The sequence below is a fragment of the Lytechinus variegatus genome, chromosome 8 (assembly GCF_018143015.1).
Source record: "Lytechinus variegatus isolate NC3 chromosome 8, Lvar_3.0, whole genome shotgun sequence".
Classification (NCBI taxonomy): Eukaryota; Metazoa; Echinodermata; class Echinoidea; order Temnopleuroida; family Toxopneustidae; genus Lytechinus; species Lytechinus variegatus.
Window position 1 is genome coordinate 39,409,224 of NC_054747.1, and position 22,561 is coordinate 39,431,784.

At 35.7% G+C, this 22,561-nt stretch overlaps 1 protein-coding gene across 1 annotated transcript; it reads right to left on the reverse strand.

Moving 5' to 3' along the window:
- Positions 1-8,990: 8,990 nt before the first annotated feature.
- On the reverse strand, positions 8,991-21,869 carry LOC121419724 (galactosylceramide sulfotransferase-like). Its single transcript, XM_041614182.1, has 3 exons — positions 21,721-21,869; positions 10,464-10,975; positions 8,991-9,787 (listed from the first exon to the last, which is right to left on the reverse strand). Exons 1-3 carry the CDS (start codon positions 21,867-21,869, stop codon positions 9,051-9,053), a joined length of 1,398 nt encoding a protein of 465 aa, XP_041470116.1. The 3' UTR covers positions 8,991-9,050.
- Positions 21,870-22,561: the final 692 nt, after the last annotated feature.

Genomic DNA, 22,561 nt, shown 5'->3' on the forward strand with positions numbered 1-22,561 from the left:
AGAAAGACAAAACTCATGTTGGGAATTATAGACCTATTAGTGTGTTAAGCATAGTGTCGAAAATTTTGGAGAAATGCGTGTATTCTCAAATTGAGAAATACTTTAAAGAATACAAAATCATTTATGAATTTCAGTCTGGTTTTAGGAATGGTTATTCTACTGAAACATGTTCAATTCACCTGTTGGATTTTGTTAGGAATGAAATTTCCGAAGGCCGTAATGTTGGAATGGTTCTTCTTGACTTACAAAAAGCATTCGATACGGTTAATCATGAAATACTCTTAAAGAAATTAGAAGTGATGGGTTTGAATTTAGCATGTTTAAATTGGTTTAGGTCTTACTTGACAAATCGCCGCCAAGTGGTATCCATGCAAAATGTACTCTCATATTCTATGCATATAAAGTGTGGAGTTCCTCAGGGGAGCATATTAGGTCCCATTCTTTTTATGTGCTATATCAATGATATGTGTATTTGTGTTAATGAAAGTAAATTACTTTTATATGCAGACGACAGTGTTTTACTCTATTCTGATACAAGTCCTAAGCTGATCGGTGAAAAACTTAGCTTAGAATTATCAAATTGTGTTAAATGGATGACAGATAATAAGCTTAGCTTACATGTTGGTAAGACCGAAAGTATTTTGTTTTGTTCGCGGGCTAGGTCTAAGCATACAGATGATTTCAATATATACTATAACAATCAATTAATTAAGAGACAGAATTCCGTGAAGTATTTAGGCCTGATATTAAATAGTGATCTCTCATGTACATCTATGGTTGACTCTATTGTCAAAAAAGCAAATGCTCGCTTGAAATTTCTATACCGGTATCAAAATTGCATGAATACGAAATCCAGACGCATTTTAAGCTTTTCATTAATACAGTGTTTATTTGATTATGCAAATGCAGCATGGTACTGCAGTCTTGGAAAGGTTGATCAAAAAAAGTTTAGAATTATTCAAAATAAGATTATTAGATTTATTACTTGCTTACACCCAAGAACACATGTTGGGAAGAATGAAATCGAAAAAGCTGGCCTTCTTCGCATAGACTTGAGGTCGCAACAACTTATACTTCACCATGTTCATAAAATTTTCTATTCAAACGAATATCATTACATCTCAAAAAACTTTACACGGTCATCTAATATTCACGGGCATGAAACAAGAAATAGTCTGTTTAACTTTGTTGTACCTATGAGGAAAGGTCAAATTGGCAACACATTTTATTATAATGGTATACATTTTTGGAATTCCCTCCCTAATCATGTTAAATCGGTTAAGACTTTTACACAATTTAAAAGAGTATTGAAACAACACTTAAAAAATGTCCCCACTCTGTAATGTTAAATATTCTTTCTAATTTCATGTGTATCATGTAGTCTTATATATAACTATTTAGTTATGATTTATTTTAATAATCAACTTGTTTTACATTTTATCATCATCTTTTGTTGTTTGCGTGAAAGTTTGATGTCAAACTTATTTGTACTTTTTCATATCTTAGGTTTTACGATTCATGAATCTTGTATTAGTACGATGCATTTAGCGCTATTTAAAAACTGATTATAGTATAATTTTCATATGTAACCTAGAAGTAATGATCGTTTACCCCGGGTCGTTTACTCAACCTGTTTTACAATTATTTTAATCATATTTTGCGTAAATGGTTTTCATGGCAAACTTATTTGTTTTTGTCTTTTTATATATTAAGTTTTACAATTCTTCGTGTAATTTTAGTGGTCTAGACTTAATTGATGTAGTTTGTATAGATTTCTATAGGTGTTTTTCATATATGTACATTGTTGTCAATTACTGATGTAAGGACCCCATTGGAAATAAGCCACCTCGGCTTTCATGGGCAGTCCTGTCAAGGTATACACTACTGTTCATATTTTCATGTACTTGTTCACAGTTACCTGACAAATAAAATCAATCAATCAATCAAAGCATAAAAGTTTTGATATTCCATGGATATCGACCTGAAAATGAAATATTCTAAGCACCTCCTGTCATCATAAAAGAGCGTATATTAAAACAATTTTCCAAAATCTCGATTGTACATCGGACCCTGCCAGACTGTGACAACTGAAATGTAACATTTTTTTAATCTCATAATAGTTGGAGCTGACTGGATATTGTTTCTGGATAACGTAGCGGGATAATTGTAGCCCCCCCCCCCTCGACGAAGATACATGTTGATTGTAAGTACATAAATTATGTAGTGTGTATTTTAGTTTTGTCAGACGTGTATCAATTAGATATGATTATTTACGTCTGGGACCGAACTTTAGCGTCATCATCCGAAAGACGTGACCAGGGCTCGAACCTCGAACCTCTGCATCAATATGTAACTTCCCCACATAGCTTGGATTGCAGGCGCACGCCACAACGCCCAGAGTTTTGGCGTGCATTGCACGTAAAGTATGCAGATTGATTTGGATTCCGCTATCCAGTAAATAATATATGTATATAGATTATATACATACATACATACATATATATATATATATATATATATATATATATATATATATATATATATATATATATATATATATATATATACTGTATATATATATATATATATATATATATATATATATATATATATATATATATATATACATATATATATAAATATATAGATAGTTCACAATGATATAAAAGAGACAAAGAGGTAATGCATGGCAGTTCCAACAAAATTTATTTCCAAATATTCTCCAAAATTTTGACGCTAACCTTACGTCTTCGTCATGTTCGTCGGGGATACAAAGCTTTGTACCCTGACGAGGACTTGAGGTTTGCGTCGAAAATTTTGTGAAATCCTGAATAGAGTTTGTTGGAACTGCAATACATTACCTCTTTGTCTCTTTAATCTCATTGTCAACTATCCTTAAATGGTAAATTACCCCAAAAAATGAATGAACTAATGAGACACGTAAAATATTAGAAAACACAAATAATTTTATATTTGAACATAATGTGAAGGATAATAAAAACGGCACATTTAGGCAATATCTGACCAGTTACCCAACAAAGCAACTATATATACAAAGCAGAGGGTCGTGGATTCGAATCCCAGCCATGGCGTAATTTCCTTTAGCAAGAAACTGATCCACAATGTGCTGCACTCAGGACGGAAGATGGCGCTGTGAAGCACATAACGTAATTTGCAACTGGTGAAAAAGACCGAGGAATTTTAACGAGATGAAGAGGATCTTAAAAAATCAAAATGTATATAAGTATCTAGAAAAGATTGAAGACGAATCAGAAGCCATAAAAGAAGTAAGAAACAAAGAAGGACAACAAAATATGGAAACAGAGCCCGTTGTCGACCATGCCGGGTCGCGTGCTGAAGAACTAGACACCCGCGAGGAGCCGAGCCTGAGGCGCGGACCGGGGAGAGAGTCCGGCGCTCCGCCGGAGGATGGACATGTTGAGAAAAAACGTCGAACGAACGGGCATGACAGCGAGGCAGGTAACCCGAATGATATGAAAGAAATGCTTCTTACGATCATCACCAAAGTAGATTGTACCAATAATAAAGTTGACAAGATGAATGTGAACTTAGATCTGGCCCTTCAGAAAATTAATGAAAATAGAAAAGACATTGACAAACTGAAAGAAAAGGAACAACACACTGATTTTGAGCTGAAGGAAATGAAGGACAGAGTTAGAGAGCTTGAGAAAGAGAATGCAAGAATGAAGGGTCAATTTGTTGATCTTGCAGCCAGAGAAATGAGATGCACTGCTGTATTCTTTGGCTTTCCTGAAGGCTGTGAGAAAGGCAATTGTGAGAAGCTGATTCAGGCCTTTGGAGAGTCTCATTTGGATCTACGAGGGCAGGATTTATGCATAGAGAGGGCACACCGTTCAGGTCAGCGATCTGAAAGAGGGGCTCCCCGCCCGATTATGGTGGCATTCAATAGGTATACCACAAGAAGCTCTGTACTTGCAAGTGCTTGAAAACTACTAAATGACAAGCCATTCGTCTACGAGGGGAAGGGGAACCCCATATTCATTGATGAAATGCTGCCGAAGGAGATAAGAGACCAGCGAAAGAAGATGTCGCATACCCGACAGAAGCTGAAGAAAGAGCATGGAAAGGCCTACTTCAAGTATCCGGCTAGGCTGTTTTATCGGGACAAACAAACACAGAAGGAAGAAGAGTATAAACAAGACTGAGAATGCATTGACAGATTCGGCATTGACAGTAAAAATTTACACAACATTGGAAAAAAAGCAAGGGAAAAAAAGAAACAATGAAAGTTCTAATATAGTGAATCCTATTTAAAGACAAATGCTGATAAGCATATAGGCTTATAAGATCATTTTGTTCACCACGCAAAGCGTCACTCCAAGCATGAAGCAAGTGGTTGGGAAAGCCGCAATCATTCTGTTTTTTTGTTTGCCGTTATATTGTAATTGTTTGTGTTTTTTAGTGGGACCATCGTCTGATTTTTTCAAACAATGGATTTAAAATTAATGACGCATAATGTAAATGGATTAGGGGATTTCAAGACTAGAAAACGATACTTCAATTTCTTATCGAAATTAAAAAAGGACATAATTTTGCTACAAGAAACACATTCCACAGAAAAGGATGAGATATGGTGGAGGAATCAAATTAGATCAGACATAATATTTAGTCATGGTACATCAATGAGCAGAGGAGTTTGTATGATTTTGAGGAGAACACCAGATATTAAACTTCTCGACTCGATTAAAGATAAAGTAGGTCGCTTTTTATGCATCAAAGTTGAAGTACGAAAGGAAATATATATCATTGTTAATGTATATGCACCCAATAATGAAAAGGAACATGTGGAATATTTTACTGATCTTTATTTGAAATTACAAGAATTTAATGATGAAGGACACAAATGCATAATAGGAGGAGACTTTAACTTTATACAGGACTTGGATATGGATAGAGAAGGTGGTAGTATGAGAACAGTGTGGAAACGTTCATGTACAACAATAGAAAAACTGAAAGAATGCTTTTGTCTTATTGATATTTGGAGAACAAGAAACCAAACAACAAAGAGGTTTACATGGAGGAGACTTAATCCATATATTCAGTCAAGACTGGACTTCTGGTTGGTCACAGACGCTCTGCGGTCTGTTGTCGTAGAAAATGATATGTACCCATGTGTCTTATCTGATCATGATTATGTTACCTTGCAACTCCATATTGAAAAACAAAAAATGGGACCCTCATATTGGAAATTTAACAACAGCTTACTAAGGAATGAGGAATTTGTTACAGCTCTCAGTGACAGCCTCCCATCTTGGGTTGATGAATGTGAACAAAAACATGATAAGAAAATGTTGTGGGATTGGCTGAAATACAGAATTAGAAAATTTACCATCCCATACTCAAAGAAGAAAAAAGGTGAAAAGGAAAAACAAAGACAAGAACTAGAGGAGGAATTGAAAAATATATGTGAAAGTATTGAAATGGAAGGAAATGGCTTAGATGAAGAAGTTGTAGATAGAAAGAAATACATTGAAGAGGAATTACATAAATTGTATGATTATTTTGCAGAAGGGGCAATTTTGAGATCGAGATGCAATTGGTATGAGAAGGGGGAAAAAGCAACAAATATTTTCTTTCATTGGAGAAAAGCCAGGCTGAAAATACATCTATTGATGTATTAGATACGAATGAAGGGACTTTCAGAAAACAACCAGACATTCAAAGATTTATCAAGGAATATTTCACTGATTTTTTTAAAAACAGAGATATAGTAGATGAAGAGATCTCTAACAATTATATTTGTCATAGTAATCTGGAGAAAATAACAGAATCAGAAAAGGTTTCATGTGAAGGTTTAATCTCATGTAATGAAGCAAAAGAAGAACTGGTTAAAATGGCTAAAAATAAAACACCGGGAAATGATGGCCTAACAGTGGAGTTTTATGAAACATTCTGGCCCCTGGTCTCAAAATATATGATAGACTCTTTCAATGCAGCTTACAAAGACCAGTCTATGTCAGTTTCACAAAGACAAGGGGTGATAAAATTGATCCCAAAGCCCAATAAAGAAAGATCCTTATTGAGTAACTGGAGACCAATTACTTTGATAAATGTTGATGCAAAAATCCTTTCCAAATGCTTAGCCAAAAGAATTTCTAAAGTAATAGGAAACCTGATTAACTGTCAACAGACAGCATTTATAAAAGGTAGAAACATTGGTGAAGGAATTCGATTAATATCAGACTTAATGTTTTATGCAGAAAATGAAGACTTTCAAGGCATAATTATGGCGTTAGATCTTACCAAGGCATTTGACTCATTAAGCCACTCATTTATTTTTCAATGTCTGGAAGCTTATAATTTTGGGCCTTCGATTATCCAATGGGTAAAAACTGTTTATAATGATATCAATAGCTCTGTTCTCGTAAATGGATTTACTACAGGCTATTTCAAAGTAAGTAGAGGAGTAAGACAAGGGGACCCTCTTGCGCCCTTATTATTTATTTTGGGATTAGAGGTTTATTTGAATAGAGTTAGAAATAATGACAGTATAAAGGGTTTTGAAGTGGAAGGAAAGGTAATAAAATATACTGCTTATGCAGATGACATTACATGTTTCTGTAAAGACCGTCACTCCCTACAACATGTATTTTTAGAGTTTGAGGAATTTTCTAAAATATCTGGTTTATGTATCAATAAATCAAAAACTGAAGGCATGTGGATTGGTAAGAATCGTCATCTAGGTGAAAAGGACAGTGTTATCTTATGGCCAGAGAAAGGAATTAAAGTTTTAGGCATCTTCTTTTCATATGATACAGAAGAAGCAAGGAAAAGGAATTTTGAAACCAGAGTTAAAGAGATGAGAATTGTACTAAATAAATGGAAAAACAGAGGACTTACCTTGATTGGCAAAACACAGATATTGAAATACTTTATAATGTCCAAAGTAATTTATTTATTATCCAACATCTCATTACCCATTGCTTTTGTTAAAGAAGTTGAGAAGCTCATGTTTTCATTTTTGTGGAATGGCCCAGATAAAATCGCACATACTACTATGTTTGCTGATTATGCAGAAGGGGGACTAAAATTCCCAAACATTCAATGTATGATCAACACTCAGCTAGTGAAATGGGTCCAGCGATATTTCTTTAGATCAAATCATAGTTGGATAACCTTGTGTGAATATTTTGTAAAGTCATATGGTGGAAAATTTATATTTGTCAGTAATTATGCAATGGAGAAACTACCAAAAACTAAGGATATCCCTCCATTTTATATTGCTTTATTAAAAGCGTGGTTAAAGACGGATATCTATTTGGACTTGGTTACTAATGATACAAGCCAGGTTAGCATACTGAGACAAGGTGTATGGAATAACAAATGCATATTGATAAATAACAAGTCAATGTACTGCAGTGCCCTTCATGAAGCAGGGCTATTTAATACTTATCAATTATTTAACAGTGATGGAAATTTTTTACATTTTGAGTATTGGAATGGAAAAGGTGTTAAAAATAATTATTTTCTACAATACATGGCAATAATCGAGTCAGTGAAGAAAGAATGGAAATGTGAATTCCATCCCCTAATATTACAAATGTTTTGGGATAAAAATAATGAATATCAGTTACAACAAGAAAAAGTGACTTCTGCATTATGTAATGTGAAATCCAAAGCAATTTACAAGAACCTTTTATCTGGGTTGATAACCAGACCAGTTAGTGAACAATTATTTTCTACAACCTTTAATATTCAAGATGATGACTGGTCTCAAATCTACACCCTTCCGTTCAAGTGCACAATAGAAGCAAAAATGAGAGTTTTTCAATTCAAATTAATTCATAATATACTGTATACTAATCATAGATTGTTTAAGATGAAAGTGGTCGACTCAGAAACTTGCACGTTCTGTCACTCAAATTTAGAGACACCTGTTCATTTGTTTTATGACTGTGATGTTATTTATAATCTTCGACGGGAATTTATCTATAAGATTGGCAAGAGCTTTAATACTAAGTTTGAAGATTTTACTAAGAAAAGAATGATATTTGGATTCATTATGGACTGGAAAGGCCCCCACAAAATGCTACTAAAGCATTTGGTACTAATGTTCAAAAGATATGTTTACGTAGAAAAGTGTAAAAACACACAACCATGTATAAGAGGGCTAATATCTTTTATTTCTAATATTAAACTGATTGAACTTAACATTGCAAAACAGAGGCATATTGAAGGATTGCACTATAAAAAATGGACCCCTGTTGAAAAAATCTTTTGATTATACCATTGATATACAGATAATGTTATTTGTTACCCACTTTTCATGTACAACTGTGATGTATGTTTTTGTATCGTTTTGTTTGTGAGTGTATCCTATACCATTGTAAATGTGATTGATATTATGATTATTGTTGTACATACCGATTGTTTGATCAATAAAAAGTTTAAAAGAAAAAAAAATTTGCTGCACTCAACCCAGGTGAGGTAAATGGGTACCGGTAGGAAGTAATTCCTTAAAAAGCTGTGTGCGCTATGAACGCCTAGCTTAGCCGGGTAATATAGGAGCGCCTTGAGCACCTAACAAGGTGGATATGTGCGCAATATAAATACCCTATATTATTATTATATCGCCAGGGAAGGCTTTCTGTCAATAGCCAAAACAGTAATTAGTTTGTCCTTTAGAATGCAATTATTAACATTATCAAAAAGTAAGCTGACGAAATGATAAATTCCTCTTTTTTAGCTGAAGTTGTAAATAAAAGACAAGATCAAAGAGTTGCTTTAACACAATTTTTGAGCACAGGTTGGAAGTTTCATAGAAATTACTCAGAGTGCAAAACTCATGCGTGTCACCTAGAAATTAAGACCTCGCTTTTTTTAAAGACCATGTTGGATTTCTTGTGCATTGTATAAAAAAACTGGTTGGGATATTACTGATCAATTAGGAAAAGTAATATATCTTTTTAAAGCTTGTGGGATGCATCTTCAAGCTCATTAAGAATCTTAGATTCATTTAGGGCGACTCATTGATGGTTAGGGGGTTGCTGGTCATAATTTCAGACGTCTCACCCAGCCGATATCCTTTGTTTCTTTTTTAGTGATTCTAGATACTGAATGGCCGGTCGAATCATTCTAACGCACTCAATATTGTCCTTCATACTTTGGCGTAAAACATAACGACGAATTAATGCATAGGCCATCGTTTCAGTTTTGGTCCCATCAAGACATTTTTCTGTTAGTGCTTTGTTCATTTTATCTAACAATCTGACGTCTCTATCCATTCTTTCCTGGCCATACGCCTTTATCTTCGTCCACAGGGTTTGGTTAAAGTGTTCATACAGAAGGGCATCACCGTGGTTCCACTTGTAAAGTTGGTCAAACGTTCTCTTGGACATTTTATCCACATGTGATTTCGTTCGTGCATTGGCTGAGAAAAACGTCACATCGCTCAAATCCCAGCACATTAACTCCTTCAAGAGAACTAACGATTCCAAAAGGTGCTCTGCAACGAGGACTAAATCGAAATCATTCTCCAAGGTAGCAATTTTATTCCGAATGGCGCCATCATTGTTCATCTGCAGTTTGGACATTCCTAGGTCATAAAGTGTTGGGTTAAGGGCACTATGTGAAGGAATAGTACTCTGTCTTCGGTAATAATTCTGTGGTTTGTCCGCAAACCCTTCAAGGTCCACCTTGAAGGTACCTTTGAATCCATAGTAGGCATACATACTTTCAAACTGGGTGGAGGGATGCCGGATGATGGTCACATACGCTGCGTCCTTGTACATGATATCGGCCATTTCTATGGTGAAAGAGGTGAATAATAAAATATTAATAATTGTTCAAGAATTGTGAAAAGATAAAGGGCTACTTTGTGTTATCTTCTAATATACACTGCCAAATACAGAATGGCATTATTTTCATTAATTCCGTTATGCTTTATTCAATGCTATGAGTCGAAATTTTATTTTATTATTGACGTCAAAACTTCAGCAGCAGCAGCAGGAGTTGTAGAAGCAGTTCTGAAAATATCCATATAGATACAATATAAAATAGGAGCTTCTTAGCACAAGAGAAGGTAAAATTATCATAAGTATTGTTAAAGGAGTAAAAAATACATTAAAATAGAAGTAATTAAAGAGCAAACACAAAGCTTTTTTTTCAACGTTGTTCAATGTCCCATGAACTTTTATTTAGTAATAAAACGTTTTGATAACTTTTTTGCGTTTGCTGTAATAGCGGATTCGTTTCCACGCAGAACAAACTAAAACAGCAGTTCAATCTAGGTTCCTGATCTGACGAAAAATCGCAAATGATTATGTCGTTGTCCAGAGTTCAGGACGAAATTGCTATTTTGATTCCCCAGTACTCGAGAAAGACTTCTTGGTTGTTTATCGTCACAAATGGCATTTTGATCGCATATTTTCTGTTGTTGCATTCTGCGTCGCGATAACAAAAACTCCCTATGGTGTACTCACCTTGACGGTTATATCTTGCATGATTAGCAAGCATGTTGTATTTTCCTGTTGGTGACGGGATGGGAAACGTCCTTCTGAACAATGAGGGCGTCCCAAGGTATACACCTGCTTTTGGTAGGGCAAACTTCAGCCCATGAGCATCACCATAGCGATAAATGATATTCTGTAATGTAGAGCTCCCGGTCTTGTGAGTTTTAAGGTACATCATGTTCTTTCGAGGGATGCATCTAGTTTCATTACGCCTCTCTGGCCCGCTTGAGTTGTCCCCATGTCTACCCAAAGAGGGATTCGGTGTGTCCAAGATCGTCATCCCACCATGTGGGTCTTTTCCAATGATCTGTTGGTCTTTTCCAAATCTATCGACGATCCCATGTTGGTTGCTCGTGTTCGTACTAGATGGAGAGTTAGAATGTGTTATTTTTACAGTTGAGGTTCTGTTTTCATCTTCACTTGAATGGCCCTGGCTTGCTGTGGCGTTGGCAAGGTGTCGAAGAGAGCCAGGTGCGATCCGACTGTAGGGAAAAAAAAAAAAATCAAAACCCTTTTATATTTTGGTAAATCTAAAGATAGTTCATGTTTGATGTTTGTCACACTGGTCCCCCCCGGGGGCAATCGGTAAGGAATTAATTAAATCAATCAGCAGAAGGGTGGTTTTTAGGACATTTTTTTGTCACAGTATAAAAATAGGGCCCGAAGTTAATGTAAGAATGAGGGATAGACTGAATTGAGGATTAGACACAATTCTGAAAAAAAATAGGAGAGCGATAAACCAAGAAAGAAAATTAATGTTTTACGTGAAACGTGAACGGGCGAGACGAATGATCGGAAAAAAAACTTAGGGCCTTTTCACACGTGAATATTGAATCATCACTGCAATGATGATTATTATTGTAATCGTGACTTTGATTAGCGTTCGTGATTCTAATCATGTTCAATCGTGACTGTGATTAGCATTCGTGATTCAAATCATGATCTAATTTGGTTCAACACGTGCTAGATATTCGTCATTAGCTTTATTTTTCACTGGAATCATCATTCAAATTACGATTTTTTTCCATGTGAAGGGGATGAAAGTCGACATCGCCCTAAATTTCAGTTGAAGTAGATTGTATGCTATTCTGTGGTTTTGGGTGCTGTCTTAAAGTAACTTAATGTCTACATGTGTAGACAACCACCTTTATCAAGCAAAAAGAAAAAATAAATAACAGAATTGAATTACCGAAAGAGGAAGCTAAACATAAACGCCACTTGGGTATATTATCGATCTGAAAATCAGTTTGAACAAGATCAAGTTATATAACACCGAAGTGTTAACATGTACATTTTTTCCGTTTAATGTGGTAAATGGTCCTGGTAGAAATTGTGTAATTGCTCAGAAATGTACAAAACATTCATTTCATTTGAGCCCATATGAATCTGTTTCCCCCAATTTGTCAAGCTAACATCACCTTAAAATTCGCGGTTTCCAACCGTGCGCACAGATGATATGCGCGCACAGATGATAGGGCGGGTGAACACGCAGAGCTAGAAAGGCGAAGAGTTGGGCGGACGCTTCCATTAAAACAAAAAGGGGTGTTTTGTCCTGTGTAAACAATACTGATTATGGACGGGACAAGCAAGTGTATGAAGTGTCACTGTCACAGTACAGACACATTCTTTCACAAGCACCGTAACTTCGTAAGTGCTCCCGGCCCAGACTAGACGGATACTCAACACTCGTATTTGCCGTTGGTACAGTCTACTGACCGTTCAGCTGCACAGGCCACGGCACAAGAACAAAATTAATACGTGTGAATACTTCCAACTAAAAGAAGTGCACGTTATTCACATGCGATATTATTTCATACTGTTCGTTCTACAGAGGTTATTTTTCATGTCTGTAATATTCAAATTAAAAATTAAGAGAAAAAGTGACCCCCTAATTTGCACAAACAGAATGGCTGCCAAATTGACTATTAATAATCTTACTTCTACAATATTCTTTTATAATATTCGCTTTCACCGATATGGATACTGCAAAATGCTGCATACATAACAATGTACCATTCAGGAAAATTTGTTATTTCTATTTGCTGCTAAGTAAATATGCAAATATATGCATATTTTGCAAAAATGTGCTCTAATTTGATAATTACACGTAAGAAATAGTATTCTGGGAACAAATAGCATTTGTATCATTATGATAAATGTTTGGCCCTTAAATATAATAGCTAAGTCAATTTTTATATGTATTTTATTATCCGTTGTAATTTTTTCATGTTCTTGTATTTCTTTCCCATTTCCTTTTTATATGTTTGATATGAGATCTTTAAAAAAACTAATATCAATGGCAGACAAATATGAAGCTTCAATCATTGAATCATTTGATAAACTTCTTTTGCCATAACTGTTAATTGTACTCAGGAACAAATACACACACATGCATCCACACCCACACCTGTATATAGAAAGGAACATACTTGCAAGGGATATTATACACGCCCGATATAAAACACATCGTTGCTGATCCTATAATCATGACAATTACCAATTTCATTGAACCCGTAAGAAAAGAAGGGTTATGAAATTACAAAACCTGTAATCACGCTGAAATTAAATTTCTTGAAACAATTATATTAAAATTATCCTTTATAATTAGGTAAAAGACCCAATAATCAATTAAACGTAGTTTATCAATCGGATAGAAGTATCAGTAGCAAAATTATATCTTTGATGCGGCTCCATCAGAATGGCAATCATGACAATTAACAAAAAACAATTTGGAATAAAGGCAAAGGGTCTGTATTACCGGATCACTTACTCATTTTTTGGTCATTAACGATTTATTTTTTTCCCCTGAGTCAACCATCTAAGTAATAACTGAAAACCACAGCTTCTATCCAATCCTTGCCATTGAAGATTCTTTGCCGAACGATACTAAAAAAAGGAGAGGAAATGATAAAAAATAAGGGGCTAAACACAGATTAGCTCCATGGTAAAAACATAGGCAAAACAAGAAGGTTTCCAGTCCAGTCCCTGCCCAATGCAAAACAAATTCTTACACTGCGTCCTATGGTTGCAAAGTGCTAGGGATGCCTGATGAAGGTAAACCAGAATGGATACAGTTTTCAAAAGTCCAGTCTAAAGGTTATCTGGTCATGGATAATATTTTCCGCACCACCTCATGTAAGACAATATCTGATCTCAGCAATTCTGCGAAGCTGGTAATATGCAGATTGGCAGACATGCGCTGTGTGTTTCTTCATGCTCACTGTTCTATCAAAGACTACGCTACGATATCTAGCCTTGCATACTGGAGATATACAGCGTTCTCACCTATCAAGACTGGAGTTGTAGTCATAATATTTACGCATATGAAGATGACAGAACAAGATGCTTCTTAATCGTTAAGCTCCAGAAGTTGACCTTCATCCAACATCGAATCCTCAATGGCAGCACCAACAACAGCAGCTGCACGAACTTCTGTATCTTTAACGTTTGGATAAAAAATGAGGTATACAGCTGGATGTCATCAGCATATAAGTGTATACCAAGACCATGTTGCCACATTATAAAGCCAAGAAGAGCGATGTACAGCTTGAAGAACAAGGGACCAAGGACAGACTCCCAATGAACTCCATAGAAAAGGGAAGTCACAGGAGACTGCATGCCAGTGATGAATACAGCTTTTCCTCTGTTGGCAAGGTAAAGAGAAAGCCATTGTAGTGCAGAATCATCAATTCCAAAACAGACTGTCAGTCTCCCAAGAACAATGACATGTTGAGTGGTTTCAAAACTGGTTGACAAGTCAAACATAACTTAGGCAACTGCTTTCTTCATAGAAAGAGATCTACTGGCTTTACAATCGACGAAATTCTCGACCTAGACTTTAATGGTGATTCTCAGACTCGCATGCAGCCTATCAGAGCTGGGTAAGCTAGTGAATGCTGTTGGGTTTAATACCAATCAAAAGAAGTGGATTAATAATAACCTACAGGAACACCAAACATGTCAGGAACCCACCATCCTCTGAAAGGTATCTTCGTTATCAATTAGAAATAGTCTATCTTACGAAGATATGAAGATGTGTGAATATTAGAAGTTCGATAAATGGCCAAGGGGACATTACACAATTCACTGCGGTATTGAAAGGTGCACTCCGAGCATTTCAACACCTGAAATCAGATCTGGTCAGACAGCAGATTCTCTCTCAAGACAAAAGTTTAGGTTTTTTCTATGGATCTGTGACATGAGAATCGGACATGAGAATCGGACATATCTCAAGAAAACAAACACGATGACTTCGATACGAACTGCCTCCGCAGAAAACTCGTACTAAATTGATTTGAGTTCAACAATTATTAGAGATCACTTTTATAATATGAGGCTGCCCTATCAATCAAGCCATCCAATGGAACACCAGCTCGATGATAACTGACACTGATCATTCAACACCCTGAAAGTAAAGGTGTATATCAAGCTGGGGGAGCTTGGTGCCTCTAAGTTGGATGAAGCGGCAATCATTGGCAGGACAGGTGCAGCACTGCATCGGAAAAGATATATTATGGAGATGCACATGTAATCAGTTAATGAAGTCCAATTATCATAATTTGTTATTAAAAGTACATGCAGTGAATTCGTTGTGGAACTTAAGAACACCACAGTCTTGCTTTTAAAACATGGAAAGCGGTCTAATTTATAGGCAAATGAGATATTAGATGGTTAATAAATATGTAGGTTCAGTTCTGAGAATTTTCTTATTTTCAAAATTGGGACAATTTGACAAGCATAATGGAGAATACACAAGACATCTCATTTCAGCAGACTGTTTTCACTTCATTTTGCTAAAGAAAAACACACTAAATATATTATATATATATATATATATATATATATATATATATATATATATATATATACATATATATATATATATATATATATATATATATATATATATATATATATATAGTGTAAAGAAATGGATGAAGAGAACAATGGTAGGCGCAGCTTAAATCAAGGTTCCCCAGAGCTATCTACCCTTTAAAAAAAAAATTAGTGATGCCGAAAAAATGTCTCTGCCGGGAATCGAACCCGGGCCCCCAAGCTTTAAACGCCGGTGCCTTAACCACTATACCACAGAGACGGGTTAGTGACTAGGCGACCCTGATCAAATTGACCGTCAGATAGAGAGATTTTCGACACCATACCAATTATAATTTCCTTTGTCAGGTGAAATTGGGTTTTGAACAATGACAAGCCGCCATGCGTCAGCTGGATCAAAGCTATTGCTTTGATACAAAGCTAGTGCTTTGATACAGTACACGTATGGGAGAAAGTATACAAATGTGTGTGAAGCTATACATGTACAACAGCTTTGGCAACCCTCTTATTTTAAATATTGTGTAAAGAAATGGATGAAAAGAACAATGGTAGGTGTAGCTTAAATCAAGGTTCCCCAGAGCTATCTACGCCTTGGAATAATTAGTGATGCCGAAAAAATGTCTCTGCCGGGAATCGAACCCGGGCCCCCAGCTTTGAACGCCGGTACCTTAACCACTAGACCACAGAGACTTGTTAGTGGCTAGGAGACCCTGACCCTATTGACCGTCATTTAGACAGATTTTTGATACCATACCAATTTTAATAAATAAATATATATATATATATATATATATATATATATATATATATATATACATGTCAGCATGTGTGATCAGATTCTGTTGGTCAGGGAACATAACTACCTAAAATGATAATAAGTGCGACTGATTGACTATTAGGTGTTAAGATTTACAGAACTGTCATTATTCAAATCTAATAATCCATCATCTAAAATTGTAAATATGAATGAATTGAGTGATATCATAATTAAAAAAAACATTTTATAATCAAAATTTAAGCAATTAATAGTGACATTCACTTGAATACAGATAGGTTGGATCGTTGGATCACCAGGGGGGGGGGGGTTTAATGGGAAGGCCCTCCCTGCAAGAATTTACCTTTGTATGCAGATGTGAGTGCGGGAGTCGGTGCATCTGTTAATGCCCATGGATATATAGGAATACAAACATGTAAAAATCATTTAAACTAATTATTGTCTTCCATTGATAATCTATACTTTGACAGATCCCATAACAAAACATGCACGAAACAAAAGGTACAAAATACAAAGAAATACACAAGGAATTCAAAACAATGCAATTCATTAATATTCACTTGATATTATATTCTAATGAAGGGCCGTACAATAATTTATAATGAAGGAAATACTATTTGTACCATTTGTACACGTATGTATGCAGGATTTTGCAGTATTCATATCTGTGAAAGCGAATCTAATTAAAGAACATTATCGAAATTTTATTCTGAACTGTCATTTTGGCAGGTATTTTGTTTATGCAAATTAGGTAGTCAAAACATGAGAAATTAGCTTGGGCACCGATCCTATCAGATTCAGCATACATCTATTTGAATTAAATAAAATAGTACGGTTTCCAACTTTTACCCCGAAATGCTTCTTAAAGTTTATACAAGCCTCTATTTCCGGAATGGCTCTAGTCTAAAATGATCGTCTGCTACCGTTTGAAGTAACATTCAGATGAAAAACCGCTAAGTAAGAAAAACAAGCAAATTTTAACAATGTTGCGCACAAAAAGGGGACAATAGAGCAAAATGTTATTTTAGAAATATGAAATTTGACGAAATTTATTTATTTCAAAATCAATTTAAAAATATATTTTGGGGATTAGAAAATGTTGGGGATTTTAGATCTGGTGCTGTTAAAAGCGATTTTCATACACAATATTATGTTATCGACATAGTAAGCGACTAATACACGATTTGTCCCTTAGGCGTAATGTTCTAATAATTGTGAGTTTGGGCGGCACTGACGGGTGATCGCTTAACTGAACCATGAAATTCATATGGACCTTTGTTCCAAACAGTGATAATGTACATGCGTGCATTTCTTTGTTGGTAATCTTCACTCTGTTTTTTCGATTAGATTTCATTTTTTTTTCTCACAGAGCAAGATTTAAAGAAACAAACCCCATCTGTATCTCCCATGATTTGGTGAAATTTTAAAATGAAGTCAACGTTTGTTACAAGTATATTACTTCGTATTGAATTTTATAAGGAGTTCAATTCTAATTTACATAATTAGTCAATCGATATAAATTTGGAAAGATTGTAACGTAAGAGTTACAGTCCGATACCACAACCTTAAGCATGTCCCATTTAATTGTCGTAAACAAGGGGGAGGGGTGGCTGTGTTATTGTTTGAATGACAATAGTGTGGCCTAAATCTCAAATTAAATAGAAGGTTCTAACCAGGGAAGTCAAGGCTGGTACTTCCGACTCACAAGGCCACTTGAGAAAGCAATATTCCGTAGACTATGAACACTTTACTCATGCAGAGGCGAATGACGGCACAATATCGCCTTGAGACCGGCCTCGACTAGTATCATAGTAAAGACGCTGTTTAAAGTTTTTAAAACGCTGATCACTGTTGAGCTTTAAAAAAGTTGTTCCACAATTTAAACAACTACGTTTAATTAATTGACAATTAGATATCAGACGATGCGGTTTAACCCTAAATAGACTGGGCTATTTCGACGCCTAAGAAGACGGGGGGGGGGGCTGGCTCAGCCCCCCACCCTTATGATCTCGGCCGTCGATTACGCGATCGCGACGAAAATTGGCCCACGCGTTACCCATGGCATTGTCTACAAACTATAACATCAAATTCTGCAAAAAATCTCAAGTCTCATTACGGTCAACCTGATCCAATTGACCGTCAGATAGACAGATTTTCGACACCATACCAATTATTATTTCCTTTGTCCGGTGAAGTTGGGTTTTGAACAATGCCAAGCCGCCATGCCTCAGCTGGATCAAAGCTATTGCTTTGATACGAAGCTAGTGCTTTGATACAAAGCTAGTGCTTTGATACAAAGCTAGTGCTTTGATACAGTACACGTATGGGAGAAAGTATACAAATGTGTGTGAAGCTATATATGTACAACAGCTTTGGCAACTCTTTTATTTCAAATATTGTGTAAAGAAATGGATGAAGAGAGCAATAGTAGGCGTAGCTTAAATCAAGGTTCCCCAGAGCTATCTACCCTTTGGAAAAATTAGTGATGCCGAAAAAAATGTCTCTGCCGGGAATCGAACCCGGGCCCCCAGCTTTGAACGCCGGTGCCTTAACCACTAGACCACAGACACGGGTTAGTGGCTAGGCGACCCTGATCCAATTGACCGTCAGATAGACAGATTTTCGACACCATACCAATTATAAGATATATATATACACATGTCGGCATGTATGTGTGATGAGATTCTGTTGGTCGGGGAATATAATCACCCAAAATGATATTAAATGTGACTGATTGACTATAATGTGTTAAAATTTACAAAACTGTCATTATTCAAATCTAATAATCCATCATCTAAAATTGTAAATATGAATGAATTGAGTGATATCATATTTAAAAAAAAAACATTTTATAATCAAAATTTAAGCAATTAATAGTGACATTCGCTTCAATACAGATAGGTTGGATCGCTGGATCACCGGGGGGGGGGGGGGGGTTAATGGGAAGGCCCTCCCTGCAAGAATTTACCTTTGTTTGCAGATGTGAGTGTGGGAGTCGGTGCATCTGTTAATGCCCATGGATATATACGAATACAAACATGTAAAAATCGTTGAAACTAATTATTGTCTGCCATTGATAATCAATATTTTGACAGATCCCATAACAAAATGTGCACGAAACAAAAGGTACAAAATACAAAAAAAATACACAAGGAATTCAAAACAATTAAATACATTAATATTCACTGTGATATTATATTCTAAGGGCCGTACAATCATTTATAATGATGCAAATACTATTTGTAGCATTTGTACACGTATGTATGCAGGATTTTGCAGTATTCATGTCTGTGAAAGCGAATATAATCAAAGAACATTATCGAAATAATATTCTGAACTGTCATTTTGGCAGGTATTTTGTTTATGCAAATTAGGTAGTCAAAACATGAGAAATTAGCTTGGGAACCGATCCTATCAGATTCAGCATACATCTATTTGAATGAAGTAAAGTAGTACGGTGTCCAACTTTTACCCCGAAATGCTTCTTAAAGTTTATACAAGCCTCTTTTTCCAGAATGGCTCTAGTCTAAAATGATCGTCTGCTACCGTTTGAAGTAACATTCAGATGAAAAACCGCTAAGTAAGAAAAACAAGCAAATTTCAACAATGTTGCGCACAAAAGGGGAAAATAGAGCAAAATATTATTTATTTCAAAATCAATATAAAAATGTATTTTGGGGATAAGAAAATGTTGGGGATTTTAGATCTGGTGCTGTTAAAAGCGATTTTCATACACAATATTATGTTATCGACATAGTAAGCGACTAATACACGATTTGTCCCATAGGCGTAATGTTCTAATAATTGTGAGTTTGGGCGGCACTGACGGGTGATCGCTTAACTGAACCATGAAATTCATATGGACCTTTGTTCCAAACAGTGATAATGTACATGCGTGCATTTCTTTGTTGGTAATCTTCACTCTGTTTTTTCGATTAGATTTCATTTTTTTTTCTCACAGAGCAAGATTTAAAGAAACAAACCCCATCTGTATCTCCCATGATTTGGTGAAATTTTAAAATGAAGTCAACGTTTGTTACAAGTATATTACTTCGTATTGAATTTTATAAGGAGTTCAATTCTAATTTACATAATTAGTCAATCGATATAAATTTGGAAAGATTGTAACGTAAGAGTTACAGTCCGATACCACAACCTTAAGCATGTCCCATTTAATTGTCGTAAACAAGGGGAGGGGTGGCTGTGTTATTGTTTGAATGACAATAGTGTGGCCTAAATCTCAAATTTATTAGAAGGTTCTAACCAGGGAAGTCAAGGCTGGTCCGTAGTCGATCCTACTTCCGACTCACAAGGCCGCTTGAGAAAGCATTAAAGTTTTAAAACGCTGATCACTGTTGAGCTTTAAAAAGTTGTTCCACAATTTAAACAACTACGTTTAATTAATTGACAATTAGATATCAGACGATGCGGTTTAACCCTAAATAGACTGGGCTATTTCGACGCCTAAGAAGACTGGGGGGGGGCTGATTCAGCCCCCCCCCCCCTTGTGATCTCGGCCGTCGATCACGCGATCGCGACGAAAATTGGCCCACGCATTATCTACAAAACTATAACATCAAATTCTGCAAAAAATCTCAAGTCTCATTAATTATGCTAGTTTATGCGTAAAATCATAAGTTTGCTCTAATTAATAAAATAATGCCCCTGAAATGCCAACTTTTGTTTCACATACTCTAGATAGGCATCTGATCAAATTGATTTAAAAAAAATCAAAATCACATTTATTTTCTTATGTATTTTAATGTTTTCTAATTTCTTATGTATTTCTCTGTTTTTCGACTTTTTGTTTTTTATTGTTTTTTCAATGGAAATTGTCGGGGACTTTATTTTGACCATAAAAAAGATAAGATTAATTGATTTTAAGCAGTAAAAGGAAATATAATGATACATTTATGAATTTTGGCTAAGAACACTATTTGCATTGGATTTGTACACAAATTCACGTTTTTGAGTAATTTTGGGTCTGCATGCACTTACGAAATGTTGCGTAATTTTGGTACCGCGTACCCGGGGGTCACAATTTTGGTCTCAAAAGTTGCGCGAGACTTAAAGTAAAAAGTCAGCGAGCGACACTGTCAAAAAAATTCGCGCGGCGGATTTATCGCGAAAAATGTTGAGGGGGGGCTGAATCAGCCCCCATCCCCAGTCTTTTTAGGGTTAACTTTTGAAACACTTATCGCAACTGTTTAAACAAAAATACTGAATGGTCCATATAGTAAACGTGAGCGCCCTCTGCTCACGTTTGAGAGACATGGGGAATACAATTTTTTGTACTCCTGAGACGCTCTCGAAATGCACCTCGAGCGGGCTTGTAAGGATAACGTACTAATACAGGGCAGGAGATGTGGTCTTGCACGATTTCCTGAGAACTTTTCTTTTCTCTCTTTCCTTTAATTTTCTAACTGATATAGATTCAACAAAGAAATTTTTCTGTTTCGAAAAAAAGTAAAGCAAATTTACAAGACAACACTAGACAAAACTGACTAGTTTGCCCATTCAAAATAACAACAACAACAACAACAGTTGTATTAAAAGTTAAATAGTAATTCCTTGTTCCTCATGATATCCACTGTAATGGTGATTCCTAAAGATACTTACAGTGTGTGTGCTGAAGGTGTTTTAATTTTCCCGCCATTATCCTCCGCTACAGGTTTGAATGTTGTCGGACCTTTTAAGACCAGAAGTACCACCACAGATGCTATTATTCCTAATGTGACAAGGCCTGCGAATCTTCTGACTGACTTCATCGTAGAAGACCTGGGTAAGTATGACGAAAATATTTAAACACATGAAAGACATTAAGTCGATTAGCTCATTTCTCTTCAAAACTTATGGCACTGGCATTATGATTACCAGGCCAATCGTACATGTCGTAAGTTAGTTGGATTTGTACACTGTAAAAACTGTGGTGTGGTCCTCTATGTACACCGGTTAACACCACAGTTTTTGCTGTGTATTGTACTTATTTGAACACGGTTTAAAACCATGCTTTCAGCTAAAAGCGGTTTTCATCAAGACCGTGAACAATGCAAAACAAAAATGAACATGAGCACCCCCCCCCCGAAAATTTAATACAACCAGACAAGGAAATTATGCATAATTATCAATAGCACATCAGAAGCAAGCAAAAAATTAAAGTAAAGAAATTAATTGTATACAAAGTAATCTTAATTCAAAATTTATGACAAAAAGAATGAGGATAAGTTAAATCTTTGGAGGTGGTCAGAGAGAGAGAGGGGGGGGGGGGGGTGGGTTTAAGGAAGTGATGGGAATGATGTGAGATGTGCAAGATAAGAAAATTAAAGGTAAATTCCAGTTCTGGTAACGATCTGAAAATGACTTTTTACAGAATCTAATGTAATGACTACCCAAGAGTTTGTTTGTATGAATAAAAAAATATGTGCCAAAGTATTATGGAAGAAATTGTGTAATTGCTCAG

Coding starts and splice junctions, on each gene's coding strand:
- LOC121419724 (XM_041614182.1), bottom strand. CDS start 21,869: ATGAAGTCAGTCAGAAGATTCGCAGGCCTTGTCACATTAGGAATAATA. Junction 10,976..21,720: donor ACACCTTCAGCACACACACT/GTAAGTATCTTT, acceptor TTTTCCCTACAG/TCGGATCGCACCTGGCTCTC. Junction 9,788..10,463: donor TGCAAGATATAACCGTCAAG/GTGAGTACACCA, acceptor CTTTCACCATAG/AAATGGCCGATATCATGTAC.